The sequence below is a fragment of the Kryptolebias marmoratus genome, linkage group LG3 (assembly GCF_001649575.2).
Source record: "Kryptolebias marmoratus isolate JLee-2015 linkage group LG3, ASM164957v2, whole genome shotgun sequence".
Classification (NCBI taxonomy): Eukaryota; Metazoa; Chordata; class Actinopteri; order Cyprinodontiformes; family Rivulidae; genus Kryptolebias; species Kryptolebias marmoratus.
The window spans coordinates 6,277,373-6,291,155 of NC_051432.1; the positions used below are offsets into that span (position 1 = coordinate 6,277,373).

A 13,783-nucleotide genomic window follows, 5' to 3' on the forward strand; every position below is an offset into this window, starting at 1 on the left:
TGCGTAACATGGAGGACAACGCATCGGTACCCCTGAAACTAACTGCAGTTGATTGTTACAGGAATAGTTTGCATGTTTGTGTGGGTTTTTTTTAAGTGGTGTTCTGTGGAAATGTTATCAGTAATAAATATCTGGTCTTCAGTAGAAATCACTCAGTTATCAGTCTGTATTATCAGGCAGAAGTTCTCCTGAAGGACACAAACTAACAGCTAGTCTAATCCAAAGTGAATTACTGTCATTTTGAAACACCAGCCTTAAAACTTTATTTTACATTAACACAGTTCTATAAGCCTTTACATCACTGTCACTTTCTCATTAGATAGTTTTTTTTTTTACATATAAGTCCGTAATTATTTACTCTGAAGACCAAGTCCACTTTGGTTTGTTACCTGTAAGGGTTTGAGTTCAACTTATGATGCAACTTATTAATCTGTAAACCCCAGAAAATCCCCAGTGATTCAAGCAAACTGTATTTTTTTTTATTTGTATTTATTTACACTTTTTTACTCTTCCATCAGTTACTTTGCATGGCTACATTTAACACTTAATTTTTTATTTTTTGCAACAAAAATTTCACATGATTCATTGCTGGTAACGGAGTGCAATCGACCCACTCCTTCAGAGTAAAAGAAACACAGACTCATACAGGATGTGTTTAAAAAGTCCTGTTGCCTTTTTATTCAAAATGCTATAAAATTTTGTAAACTGGAGTAGTTTGAATTCAACAGCCCTCCGACTGGGACCCAGTCTTGACTCATAATTCCACCAAACACCACTTCAAATTAAAAAGTAGCAGTCCTTGAACAAATGCACATCGCCCGCCACCTTAAAGGTCAAAGTTCTGATCAATCTTAGCGCTCAGAGTCACGTTTTTCGCTCAAACATCTTGAGCTGTGCAGCAGCAGAAATGAAGCCGTTGTTGTTGACGCTTGTGTCTCTCCGCAGCTAATGGAAGCTCTGAAGGAGCAGGAGGAAATCAACTTACGCCTGCGACAGTACATGGACAAAATCATCCTGTCCATCCTGGACCACAACCCCTCTATTCTGGAGATAAAGAACTAGCGGAGGCCTGACTGGAGTGAGGCTTGTTCCCGATCACTCCAGTTGTCCGATCACGACCTGTGACCTGAGCCAGGACGCTGTACAGGAGGAAAACAAAGACATCCAGCCTCAGTTTTTTTTTATACAAGCGGAGGTGTATCTGCCCACGGCTGTTTATATTCAGAACTTTTCTGCGTCAGACTAAAGGGCATTTTCTCAGCGAGCGACTGCTTACTAACTGATGGTTATGCAAATGTGACTGGTTTGTTTCAGTCTGCACTGTTTTTATCCTCCGCTGCTGCTGTGATCTCTTGTTGTCTGTTTTATCTCGTCACAAGTGAGTAACTTTTTAAACCAGGAACTAATCTGAGCCCGACGTGCTTCGACGACTGGCACAATCACTCCATGTTAGAACAGTGGACAGGATGTTCTTGCGCTTAAACGCCGGATCCTGATGTGACAGCGGCGGTGTCATCCACAGCTTTCGTGTGTGAGACAGACATGAAGGCAGACTTCTTTCTTTTTTTTAGCCTGACCTGTTCACAGACGTCGTCGACGCACGTAACCACTAACGTGGACAAGCATGTGTTCTGTAAAAAGGCTGAGACAAGAGGCAGAAGTGGTCCTAGGAGAAATTGAAAGAATACAAGAATGTTTAAAACAAGTGCAAAAGAGAGTGGTGGTAATGATGGATCCAGTATGTTGAGAAAAAGAGTATTTTTGTAAAGTCAGTGAAAGTACACAGCAGAATTTTTTTGCTTCTTTTTTTAATCTTGAAAACATGTCTTCCGGGAATCCTTCAAATGCACTTGCAGTCTCAGTCGGCTCAAAAATGATTTTTTTTTTTTTTCCACTGATGAGTGGCCCTCAGCCAGTTCAGAGGAGCTCTGCTCGACAGAAGCCAGAACCGAGGAGTGGCTTCAAACTGGAACTTCTGCGGCTGCTAAAACAAGCAGAGCCTGATCCTGATAAGCTTCCCACTTCCTACTAATAAACCCAATGTTGCACAGAAACGTTAGGATCTGAATGTACAGGATGTGTGGAAGGACGTGACTCAGCAAATCATTTTGTCTGCTTAACGTACGGAGCCCTCCGTGTGTCGTGGGTGGAAATAAGGTTTGAGGTCGTAAGAATCCCGTTCCCTATTCATTCATTCATTTCCCATTTATGCATGGAAAGTGTGAAAGGGGGAAATGACAAAAAAAACGCACCAGAAGTAAGACTTGGGTTAGGGACCTTCTACAAATTGCAATATCAGGCTGTGATATCTAATGACATCAATGTAATTGTCTGTTTTCACCAAAATCACAGCATATATTTATAAATCAGACATTCACATCTCCTTTTAATGTCACTCCAATAGTTAAACTAGAGACATGCCAGTTTATATAACTTTGACTTCGTGCAACTTTACTGACGGTCCCTAAACTTTTGTTTGGTTCAGAAAATGACTTGTTTTTATTCAAATTAGGCTACATTGTACTGTCTGCTTTTCTACAGGTGATGTAACCTTTTTAATGTTACTGAACCCAAACGATAACCTGTCGCTCTCCGACAGAACGGCATCTGTTAGCAAATCCGTGCACAGATGAAATAAACCAAGGGAATTGGCTTTTTATGAGTTCAGATTTTATTTCTGCCATCACCACCTCCCCCCGGCGGGCTCTGTACCGTCGAGATGGACTCAGAAACCGGATGCGAGCGTGCGCACGAGAGACTCGCTTCAGTGCTCCAGAAGACCAGAAGTCTCGCCGCCGCCTGTGGGTTGTACAGGAGTCTCTCTGGATGCTGTAAATATCACGAATGTACAACTAAATGTTTCACTTCCTGTGTGGCCAAATCACCGTTTGTACTCTTCAGTTTCTGGATTCAGTTCCGACACGTTGTGAGCCACGTGTACAGTATTGGGTACTGTAACAAGGTCGATTCGGTGGAGAAACTACTACAATCTGCTGTATTATATAAGTCAGGGGTAGGGAACCCTGGTCCTCGAGGGCCACCATCCTGCATGTTTTCCTTGTTTCTCTGCTCCAACACACCTGATTCAGTGGTTAAATTACCTCTTTATGCCTGTTAATCAGCCACTAATTCAAATCAGGTGCGTTGGAGCAGAGGAACAAGTAAAACCTGCAGGATGGAGGCCCTCCAGGACCAGGACTGCCCACCCCTGATATAAGTCTTCTAAACTTGAGTTTTGCTGTCTTGCACAAAAAAAAAAACAACCCAGAAAACCTTTTTGTTTTGGTTTGCATGGCTCACGTTTTCTTCTGTCTGTGCCTTTTTGAGGACGTTTTTCAAGAATAGATGCTTTAGATTTACACAGTCTTTTGGAGGCACAGTCTGTGTCCGTCTGACATATTTTCTTAACCTGTAAATGTTGTTCTTATATAGGGATCATTTGTATCGATGTGCCACTTACCGCTCTTTTTTAAGATTGGTACTGAAATGAATAATTTTATACAGTTTTCCTGTCTCGTTAGCCGAATAGCACAGTGCTTTCTCTGGTACTCCAGCTGGGTTTTGTTCTAACATTGTAATGACTTGTTTTGTTTTTTTTTGTTGTATTTTTTTTAATTGTTAGTAAGTCCACTGATTTTCACTTCACTTCAAAGTGTCTTTTTATATGTTTGTAAACTGTCTTCCTGCCTAAACAGTGAGCATTATGAGCAATATTAACTTATTCTCTGCTGATCCGTGTCTTGTTTTTGCTTCATAATATCTGTTCTCTCAGCAGCTGCTTGTGCCATTTTAGATTTATAATAATGATAAAATCCAGCAGAACATCAAGGTGCACAGATCATCACAAACTCATGTCTTGTTGCTTTTAAACTTCTAATTATTAGTCCTGTGTAAATACCTTCATTGGCAATAAAAAAAGCTTTGGCACTTGTGATGCTTTATGAAAATTCAATTTCTCTAGTGTGACGTTAATATTTCTCATTCCAACCTCTGATATCGTGTCTAAAGTGTGTGAAGCTGAAATCTCAGCTGCTAATGTGTGAGACTTTAAAAGAAAACAAAAAAACATTTGAACTCTTTCAGGTCAAAGTGCAACCAGGACAGAGTTTGACATTCGAACTCTCAGTTTAAATCTGTGTGCATTTCAATTTCTTTTTCAGTAGTTTGGAATAAATTCATGACAATAAAGTGGCTGGATTTAGGATTATTCCAAGGTTTACGGAAAGTTCTTGGACCCTTACAAAGTAAAGCACAAAAAGTAAGTAAATTTGTATTTGGTTGGTTATTTCTTTGTTGTAACAATGCTTCTTAGCATTAAATCTTGTATCATTGGAAAGCCTGCTTATTTCCTGTTAAATGGTGCCGCATTTGTTAGGAAAACATTTGAGGGTTGAGCAGCAGAGTTGAGTAAGTGGGTTGCAGCCATAAAGAACTTGCCAAATCTTTTCTGCCAACGCCAAACAGCTTATTCTGCTATTGCTACTATATATCGTCTGGTACCTCAGGTGGTGACAATCAGGTGTCTGATTATCAGCACCTGAGAGCAACCAGTGGCAATCCCATATCTCCGCTGTCCGGGACCGAACTCTCTCCTCCAAGATGACACCGCTATAGGCCCACAGAGCGGAGTTTATCAAGAGACTACCTCTGGACCCTGATGAGCAGAAAGACAAGGAGGTGCCACGTTGCTGTGGCTGTGTATGGTTCTTCCACATGCTACTGAGGCATCTGTTTGTTGAACGAATAAATTGTTTAATTGCCAGTATGTCTTGTTTCTTCAGACTTCAATCTTCCAATCCAATAAAAAAGACCAAACAAGAGTCAACAGCAGAATAATCTGTTCGACAGAGAAGATCTGACAAGTTTTTTTATGGACGCAACCCAGAAACTGATCTCTGCTGGTCTCTGTCATATTGTTTCTCTAAAACAGGTCTCTCCTGAAAATGAGTCCTCAAGTCTCAATGAGACTACCCATATAAAGAATGCCAAAACAAACATGCATTTTCCTAACAAATGTGGCACCATTTAGGGGGAAATAAACAGACTTTCCAGCAATATAAGATTTGTTGCCAAGATGCATTGTTACAACAAAGAAATAATCAACCAAACACAAATGTCCTTACTTTTTGCGATACATTTATATACAATATTACTGAGAACTCCTCACTATTAAATCCATAGAAGACACTCTTATGAGTTTGTCTTCCTGCAAATATTTTGGTTTCATAATTGATGAAAATCTTTAAGTTCCAGTTTCTTGAATGTGGTTACCTCTAAACGTTAATCAGCTGTAGATGTACACCCAGTGATTACTTTCTGGGAGTTTTGCTAAAATCCCTGTAGTGGTTCATTGGATATTTTGTTAACAGACAGCCAATGAACATACACGTATATATAGACATGGGCAAAAATGCTTTTTTACTTTTGCATTCAACCTTATTTCGGCCAAGACACCAGCCAGTTCAGTTTCAGCATCCAGACTTAAAACCAGAGTGCCGAGTGTGATTTCGGGGCCTCATTTACTCATTCTTTGTTTTGTTTTTTTAATTTTACTGAAATTGGGCCAAAATGGGTCCAAACTCTAAAAGACCAGAAACATTTACAGTTGTTCTGCAATATGCAGCTGATTAGGGAGGGAAAGTCTCCATCATAAATCATTTCCTAAACATTAAGGACTGGTGACACTGAGGCTAAAAGTAGCTTTTCTCCAAACCAGTTTTCATTACAGCACAGCAAGTTAGAAATGACATTAAAAAACTGGCACTGGGTAGGAACCTGTTACATGAATTTATATGATTAAAATAATAATGATAACAATAAAATGTTTTTAAAGGTGTTCAGTTTGGTCATCTGGTTACATTTTCGCTGCATCTCCTTAAAACAGCATCAGAAAAGTAAAGAAACCAGAAACTACATTCGTGTTCTTTCATTAGTTGTTCTAAATTAATGGATCTAAACTATCTTCGAGTCTTCAGGGCCTTTGTGTTCAATCCTCACTGAGGAGCAGGAGAACCTGGAGGAGAACTGAAACAGCTGCCCGGGGCTCTGGCGCCCCCTGGCGGCCGCTCGCTCTGCTCCGCTCTCCGGTCAGTCTGTGCTGCTGTGCGGGGGGCAGGTGTGCCTGTGGCTTCAGGACAGGTGAGAAGTAAATTAAACTTACGCCCACACTTATTGTATTCGATATATTTTAATTTCAGAGCGGAATTTTGGCTTTCCGTGCATTACATTTATTTGACTACCGCCCTGACGTGATTAGTTCGTCAACTGCCGACAGCTGGTGACGGTTGTCAATCACAAAGCTAACGGCTAACGGCTAACAGCCGCTGAACCGGTGGAGTGGAGGACTTAGCCCAAGTTACAACTAAGAGTGATATGGTCGAAATTGTTTTGTGTATTAATTACTTTACATATCTAATTACCTCACCTACTGTATCAAAAAAAGATGGGGCGGCACCACCGAACTACCCTCGATGTGCGTTCAAGTAAATTTCCAAAGTTCTCACTGCTTTTAATTTTGTGTGTGTGTGTGTTCGTTTGTCTGTCTTGTTAGCAAAATATCTCACGAACCAATGGCCAGATTTAACTAAACTCTCAGAAGGTAATCATTGCTGTTACCCTACACCTGAGTCAACCCGATTCAAGATGGCCGCCGAGATTCAGTCAGTTTTATTTGCAGATATTTAGCTTAAAGTTTGGTGTGGTTGAAGATGGGACTAAATCACAACACGCACTTTGAACACTCCGTGTTGTCCAACATCTTTGTTAAAAACGTAACAAAATATTTTATTAACCACTGGACAGATTTTAATAAAACTTGAAAGTAACCACTGGAATAAACATCCACCACTGATAAACTTTTGAGGCAACCCATTTTACAGTAGCAGCCACAGCTAGTCAACACTAAAATGGCTGTAACTTGGTCAGATTTACTAATATTGAGCTAAGGTTTGATGTGGTAGCAGCTAAACCTTTCTCGCCACAAGATCTTGGTTTAACACTTGGCATGAAAGGTGGCAGGTGATACACATTCCTTCAAGGAACGCGAGGCCTTAATTATAAAAGCATGCTTTTTGTGTTTAAACCCTTTAACTGTGTGTCACAGGTAACGTCATGCCTCAGACTGGACTCAGCTTCGATGGCGGACAGAGGGGAGCGCATGGCAACCCCTGGAAAGTCAATCATCTGCTCAACGAGCACATTCCTGGCAGGAGTTCTGTAAAGGGAGCAGCGCTTCACCACAGCCGCTCAGATGGCAGTCAAACCAGTGGGCGCTCAAGCGTCGGCTCGCTGGGCCGTCCCAGACCACCGCATACGGTTAATGGTCATGTTAATCACGGACACGAGGGCGAGAGTCCAAAAGCAGCTCTGCCGAAGAAAGTCTGGGCAAGAGAGAGCGACTTTTCGCCCGTCACCGCTAGTGCTGCGAGCGCACCGGGCGCTGGGAATCCGTGCTGCAAATATGAGCACCTGGTTCCAGATCCCAGTTTATCAGCACCGAAGAACAATCACAGAGGAAGGAAGAAATTCAGACAGAAGAAGAAGAGGTGCGTCAACAACCGTTTGTTCCTTTTTACTCAAATCTTCCGTACATGAGTACAGAAGTGAAGCACTGAGTCAGATGGAAATACGTGTCTCCTGTTCAGGCTGAAAGGTTTTAGCTATAGGAAAATAAAGTTTTTAAAAGGATTACTGACCAGGAAATACATTGATTGCATTCATTCTTATCTTAATCTCACTTTTGCTGCTTGTTAGCAGGAACAGTCAGGAGGTTATAGACAGTGTTGCCTAAACGTTTTACCAGAGCTCATGCTGGTGGAGATTCTCAGTCATCCAGGACATGGTAAATCCCCCCCAAAAAAGGTTAAAAACAAAAACAACTGGACTTCTGTTCTGTAGCTGAAGACGTTTCGCTTCTCAGAAAGCTCCTCGGATGAGAAGCGAAACGTCTTCAGCTGCAGTATAGAAGTCCAGTTGTTTTTGTTTTTAACCTTTTTTCTTTATTTGATTTACCAGAGCATGAGAATAACTCAAAGGGATTAATTCAACCCTTTGATAATAGTGAGATAAAATAGTTTCTTTTTGCAATTCTACCTAATAAAAGAGCTTTTATTTAGTAAATCAGCTTAGCAAAACAACTCAAAGCTGAGCCTGGTATGAATAACAATTTTCAGGTTTTGTTTTTTGCTATTTCACGCAAATCACTTTAATTCATTATGCTTTTACCTTTTTGAGGGTTATGAGCCTTTTTAAAAGTGGTTGTCACAGACAATTAAAGGTCCAAATGAAATGCTGTATACTGTGTAAACACTGTGTAAAAGGTTTATTAGTGACATTTAGAAGAGTTTGTTTTTAACTTTAATGACACATGTGCCTGTTAGTCCCACCTTTAATCCTAAAATAATTGGTTGCTGGAGTTATGACAGATCCCAGTGTGAAGTACTTCCTACCACGTGTTCCTCCTGCGGCAGCTTCTCATCTCACCGGTTGAAGACTTCACCGGGTTTTATTTGGAGCAAACAACTATAACTAAAGTTAAAATGTATTATTGTTCTTAGGATTTAGCTATTTACCCATGTACTACCATGTATTTCCTGTAGGTCTACAGTTAAAGAGTTGCTCAAAAGAAAAAAAAACCTGCCAGCTTGTTGCATACAGTAACCAAAGTCTGTTTGCAGAGATGATAAAGACCCGTCATCGGGAAGTTCTGCGCCTCCACTGATGCCACAACAAGAGCAGGAAGACTGGGAGAAAGAGATCCAAGAGGTCACACTCAGAAACTGGGAAAAGATGTGTTTTGGCGTCGCAGCTTATGGTATTTCCTGATGGCTTCGGTTAAGGAATAATATTGTAGTTCGGGTTGGTTTCTTGGTCTCAATATTTTCCAGATGTCTGATGAAACGCTGTACTGCTAAATAGCCCCGATCGTGCAGGCCCATCCTCGCGGTCCTCACGTTTAAGGCCCGACTTTGAAGGGCTCACTCAGAGGTTTTTGTGGAGTCCGAGTCCTTGATGGGTCACAGCTGTTCAGGCAACATGAGGGGAGTTTACGTCGTAACGAGCAGCACTTTGGCTGCTAGGATATTCCACTTACAGGGGAAAAGTAGGGAATTTGGTTTCAGTGTCTCTATGTTTGGATAAGTAAAGAAAAACAAGGAAATAGCCTGGAAAAGCATTTATGTTTCGAGACACTTTTCCACATTTTCTAAAAAAGGGAAAAGTAGTTTTCTCAGATATGCAGGGTATTTTACAAACTATTTAGAAAAGATGTAGACTCTAAATAACTCCCAGTTTCAGTAACTTGAATGGCAGCTAGCTGTGAAATCTGAAGCACTTTATAAAGTCAGTCATGGGTTAAAATTATATTACTTGAAACCTGTTAGTCACAGGTTAGCCAAGCAAACTTTGCCGTTTATTTTACTTTAAAATATTCAGTTTTAGAAAACATATTGTTTTATTAAATACTACTGAAAGTGATTAGGCCTAATTGATAAAAATCTCTTTTTTTTTTGCTCTTCAGAAGTGTTGTTTCTTGCTGGGTTTTTTTGTATCTAGCTTGTCTTTTATGGACTTGGAGACAGAAATAAAAAAAAACCCAAACTGATAACTATTTAAACTTTTTCTCTGAATTTACAATAAATATTAATTATCACTAATGCCTAATTGAATGCCTAGCATTCCTGGAAGAAATTCTTATCATATGTTAAAATGTTAAGCAAAAATTATCAGATGCTGAGGAGGGACAGATTTATAGCCAGTTTGGTCACACCTTGTAAATGACATTATGTGTAATATGATGTGATTATATGAGATGTTTTAGCACATTAATTACTGAAGTATGACTTCAACAATTAATGGTAAAGTTTTAAAAATGTTGTGCAGTCTGTTAGCACTTGTAGTGCTCATGACTGTCAGCTACTAACAAATCAAACTTCAGCTCAATATCTGTAAATTTGACAGAGTTACAGCCATTTTTGTGTTTGCTAAGTTCAGCTGGCTGTGGTGGCCATCTTGAATATGGTTGACTCCAAAGGTTAATCAGTAGTAGTAGAGGTACATCCAGTGATTACTTTTGAAAGTTTCATTATTTGTTGAAAAAGGGCTGAAAATTGACTGAAACAACACCGTTTCCAGAAGGTATCTGTTATTCTGAGACAGCCCCTGGTGGTCTGCGTGTCCTGCAGGTCCCGAGGACGTGATCCACTTCACGCTACGGGGCTCGACCCTCCAGGAGAGAACTACGGCGGACCTTCCGGCGACGGCTAGTTACAGCCCGGCTGTTCACCACGTGCGTCCCCTTCGATGGAGGTGCTACAGGACTCCCGCCGAGCCGGACCAGTTTGCAAACGCTGAAGAGTAAGCCAGACTTGGTTAATATTCCCAAATCAAATGAACCGCCGGGCCTTTACGTAGACCACGCTGGGTCACGCTGTTCTCCCTGACCCGTTCAGTGGATTGTAATTAGACAGTAAGTAGATTATTTATTTAACTTTACATTTTTTTCTTAGTAAAAGGTTTAGTCACATAAATCAAATGTAAAGTACTTCATCCAGGTCTGTGAAAAATAGGCTGAAGCTGTTAGAGGTCAAAGGTTGTAAAGTAAAATCTAAGTTCCTTTTATTATAGGTTGTAATTTTGATTTTATCTTAGTTTTTTAATGTACAGATTTTTATTTTGTTTTTTTAGTTGTGCACCACACTTTCTGGTTTTTATAGTTCTTATCGTTTTAACAAGTTTTTGTGGTTTAAAATGATGCCGTCAGTGACTCATTTGAGAAGAAGCGTTTGCATTTTTCATGACCACTAAGTACATGAAGTTACAGTTTTGATTTAACACCCATCGGACAGTTGGCTTCACGAGGAAACAATGGTTTGATTGTGCAACAGCGTTGTTGTCTGCCTGTTCAAATAATCGCTTTTGTTTTCTTGACTAAAATAAATCAAATTTTCTTCAAAGGTTTGCTCCAACTGTGCATGTCTCGGTTTAACAAATTGCTGCTTCAGTCAGGGTGAAAGTTAACTTTTTTTTTGGTTTATATGTGAAAGGAGGGGGGGCAAAGAATTTACCTCTTTTCCTCGTATATATTTTATCTTTGTGCTGTTTGAGGCGATTGCAGCTTCCCACCACTAGATGGTAGTGATGATGTAAGATTTATTCGGTGATATTTATTTCCACACACCTCAGGGAGTTCAACGGGTTCATTCTTAAAGACTTGGGAGACACAAGCTTCTGCTTGCTTACTGCTCAGCCCCGTTTCTCCCTGTTTAATTCAGAATGCAACTTAAAATTGGATTTCAGGCAACTGTTACTGAGCAGATCAAGGTAATCTCATGATTCTGAATCGATAATGTTCGCAGACGCTTTGCCTCTAATGGATGTCGAAATCACAGTCTGATTTCTCTGCCCTTTGCTGGGCTTTGCAGTTGAATTTTAAGTAGCTCTGTGAGGGATTTTTATGTATAAAAAAAGAGACTGCAACATCAAGATCCGTCATTATCAAAGAGCTGAAGTTGCTTTTGATGTTCTCCACTCTTCAACGTGGCTTCCATTGTTGATCTTAAAGGCGAATCTGACTGGGGGAACGGTGATGATAGGGTAGGCAGGCATGATGATACTGTTGTTTTTTTGTTAGGTTTTTTTGTTTTTTTTTGTATTGTTTGCAGACGCTGGCAAAAATGTGCTTTGGACCGTCTGTCAGTGCCACTGCAGCGTTTATGTTGGTCTCAGAGGGATAAAAATGAGAAAATGGTCACTTGATGTTGTCAGTTTGGAGCACTGGTTCAGTCTGTGCTCGTGTTTCTGCGGGAGGGTGAACTGTCTGAGTCTGTGTGGTTTCAAAACAGACTGGTTAATGGAGATCTGAGGGTGTGCTTTACCTGTCAACCAATAAATGCAGGAATAACCTTTAATATACTATCAGCACACATTTGAACTGGGTGCTGTGACTTTCGCTTTTTTGTGAGTTTTATAATTCTCAAAAATATTTATTTATTTAGAAACATTTTCTCCATAATAAGACTTTGAGATCTATATCATTTAATTAAAAATATATGTATTTATGTATGTATATGTGTATATATATTTTTTGAATTTGGTTTGTCCTACTTGTTCTATTTTTATTTTCTTATGCTAGTTTTAGCAAGCTTTTTGCTAGCTTTAGCTTCTAGCTACCATTGTGCTACTTTTAGCTCGCATTATACTACCTTTCTGTTTTTACGTCCTGTTCTGCTTCATTTAGCTTTAACGGCTCAGTTTCAGCTTTTTCAGCCGTCATTCAGCTCAGTATTCACGCTGTATTTTTGCAGAAATGCTAATTCTTTAGTTTACTCTGATCATTTTTATATGCTTGTCTTTCCCCGAGGATAAAATCCACTCTAAAGCGAAATTCCCATATGTTATCAGTTTGATCTGGGATTGTTAAAATATTTGTGGATAAGCATGAAAAAGAGCTGTCAGTTTAACATTTAAACTGTACTATATGCTGTTTAAACATGAAGCCTTTCACTGTTTTCACGAGCATGTGACAAGTTCTTTTTTTTTTTTTTTTACAAGTTGCTCACTAAAAAAAAAGTCTTTCTTCACTTAAAAAGTCCCCCTCAGCGCTGTCAGGCTGTGCTCAAAGCCCATCTGTTATTGATTGTCACTGGTGCTCAGTTTGACTCGACAAGGCTGCTTCACAATCATAAATCTTGATTAACCAGCATTAAGAATCATAAAGTGGTTCGCCTGAGGGTTCGAGGGATTTCCCTTCGATTGCTGAAGGAGCTGGAATGGTCCTGCCCGTGCATTTTTTCGGAGGAATATTAGATATTAGAGCTCCGGCGTTAGGAAACAGCGTCTGTCGTGCATGTTGTAACACTGGTGAGTGAATAATAGCTCTGTATGTCCCCGAGGATCCTTTCAGCACATTTCAGAATTTGAACAAATAAACCAATACACTGGAGGTCTGAAATGACCGGCCCCACTTGGCCTCCTGCAGCCACACCACAACACGGCATTTGTTCAGCTCTTTCATTTGAAACAAACCAAGCTGAGAGTTTAATTTTGTAATGCTCTGACCCACCTGTACTAGTCGCTCAGTTCCTACAGACCTTGACTTGAGGAAACGCTTTCTCATGCGAAGATGAGAAACCAGTTCCAGACTTCAGAGCCACATTTCTCACATGTGAGTCACCTCCAGTTTCTTCAGCTGTTTCTAGCGTGATCAGTCATTTGGCATTCATCGTCTTCACCGATCCGGTAATGCAGCGGTTTGTTAGGCTGACACATGAAGAGACTCTTGTTGGAAACAGGATGGAGGAGCTGTGGTCAGCTCAGACTTGGGCAGCTAAGGGAAGCAGACACACTCTGGTAGTGTCATCAAGTTTGAGACCTATTCCAAAAGTTAACGCCGTTCTGTAACAAGTCTGGTAATGTTCACTTCAAATTCAACATGTAAAGTAAAATTTGCAATAAGGTGATTTTTCCCTACTGGTTCTAATGTATGAAACATAAAATGAGATATTTTGCTAACAAACAGGCACAGACACAGGCAATTACATAATACTTCTAATGGTGGCAGGCAAAAAAAAGCAATTAGTCAAAATCAGAACAAATGAAACGCGATTCACTTCTGTCTAAATAAAGTCCAGATTCAGATCTAATTACATAGCCAACTCAATCCAATTATAAGGCAATACAATTAGATTCAGTAGATTAAAAAAAAAATCTAGTAAAAAGTTGTTTATCCACGAAAACCATTTAAAGCATTCACTAGATGGCAGATCATGCTGTTAACTGGAGGAAT

The 13,783-nt window shown here is 40.0% G+C and overlaps 2 protein-coding genes across 5 annotated transcripts in view; both read left to right on the plus strand.

The window, feature by feature from the left end:
- Positions 1 to 4,207, plus strand: part of LOC108241573 (rab11 family-interacting protein 4A) — a 51,169-nt gene extending 46,962 nt beyond the window's left edge. For all 4 annotated transcript variants that reach the window (XM_025007939.2, XM_037974854.1, XM_017425839.3 and 1 more), the window contains one exon: positions 946 to 4,207. In XM_025007939.2, the coding sequence (XP_024863707.1) occupies positions 946 to 1,062 (117 nt within the window). In that variant the 3' untranslated portion in view covers positions 1,063 to 4,207. The remainder of the gene's footprint in view (positions 1 to 945) is intronic.
- Positions 4,208 to 5,987: 1,780 nt separating this feature from the next.
- LOC108241530 lies at positions 5,988 to 11,955 on the plus strand. Its single transcript, XM_017425722.3, has 4 exons — positions 5,988 to 6,138; positions 7,103 to 7,544; positions 8,676 to 8,812; positions 10,182 to 11,955. Exons 2-4 carry the CDS (start codon positions 7,111 to 7,113, stop codon positions 10,355 to 10,357), a joined length of 747 nt encoding a protein of 248 aa, XP_017281211.1. The 5' UTR covers positions 5,988 to 6,138; positions 7,103 to 7,110; the 3' UTR covers positions 10,358 to 11,955.
- The last annotated feature ends 1,828 nt before the right edge of the window (positions 11,956 to 13,783 follow it).

Excerpts from the sequence above, each read along its gene's own strand:
- LOC108241530 (XM_017425722.3), top strand. The coding sequence starts at position 7,111 with ATGCCTCAGACTGGACTCAGCTTCGATGGCGGACAGAGGGGAGCGCAT. Across the intron at positions 7,545-8,675 it reads TTCAGACAGAAGAAGAAGAG|AGATGATAAAGACCCGTCAT; the intron begins GTGCGTCAACAA and ends GTCTGTTTGCAG. Across the intron at positions 8,813-10,181 it reads TTTTGGCGTCGCAGCTTATG|GTCCCGAGGACGTGATCCAC; the intron begins GTATTTCCTGAT and ends CGTGTCCTGCAG.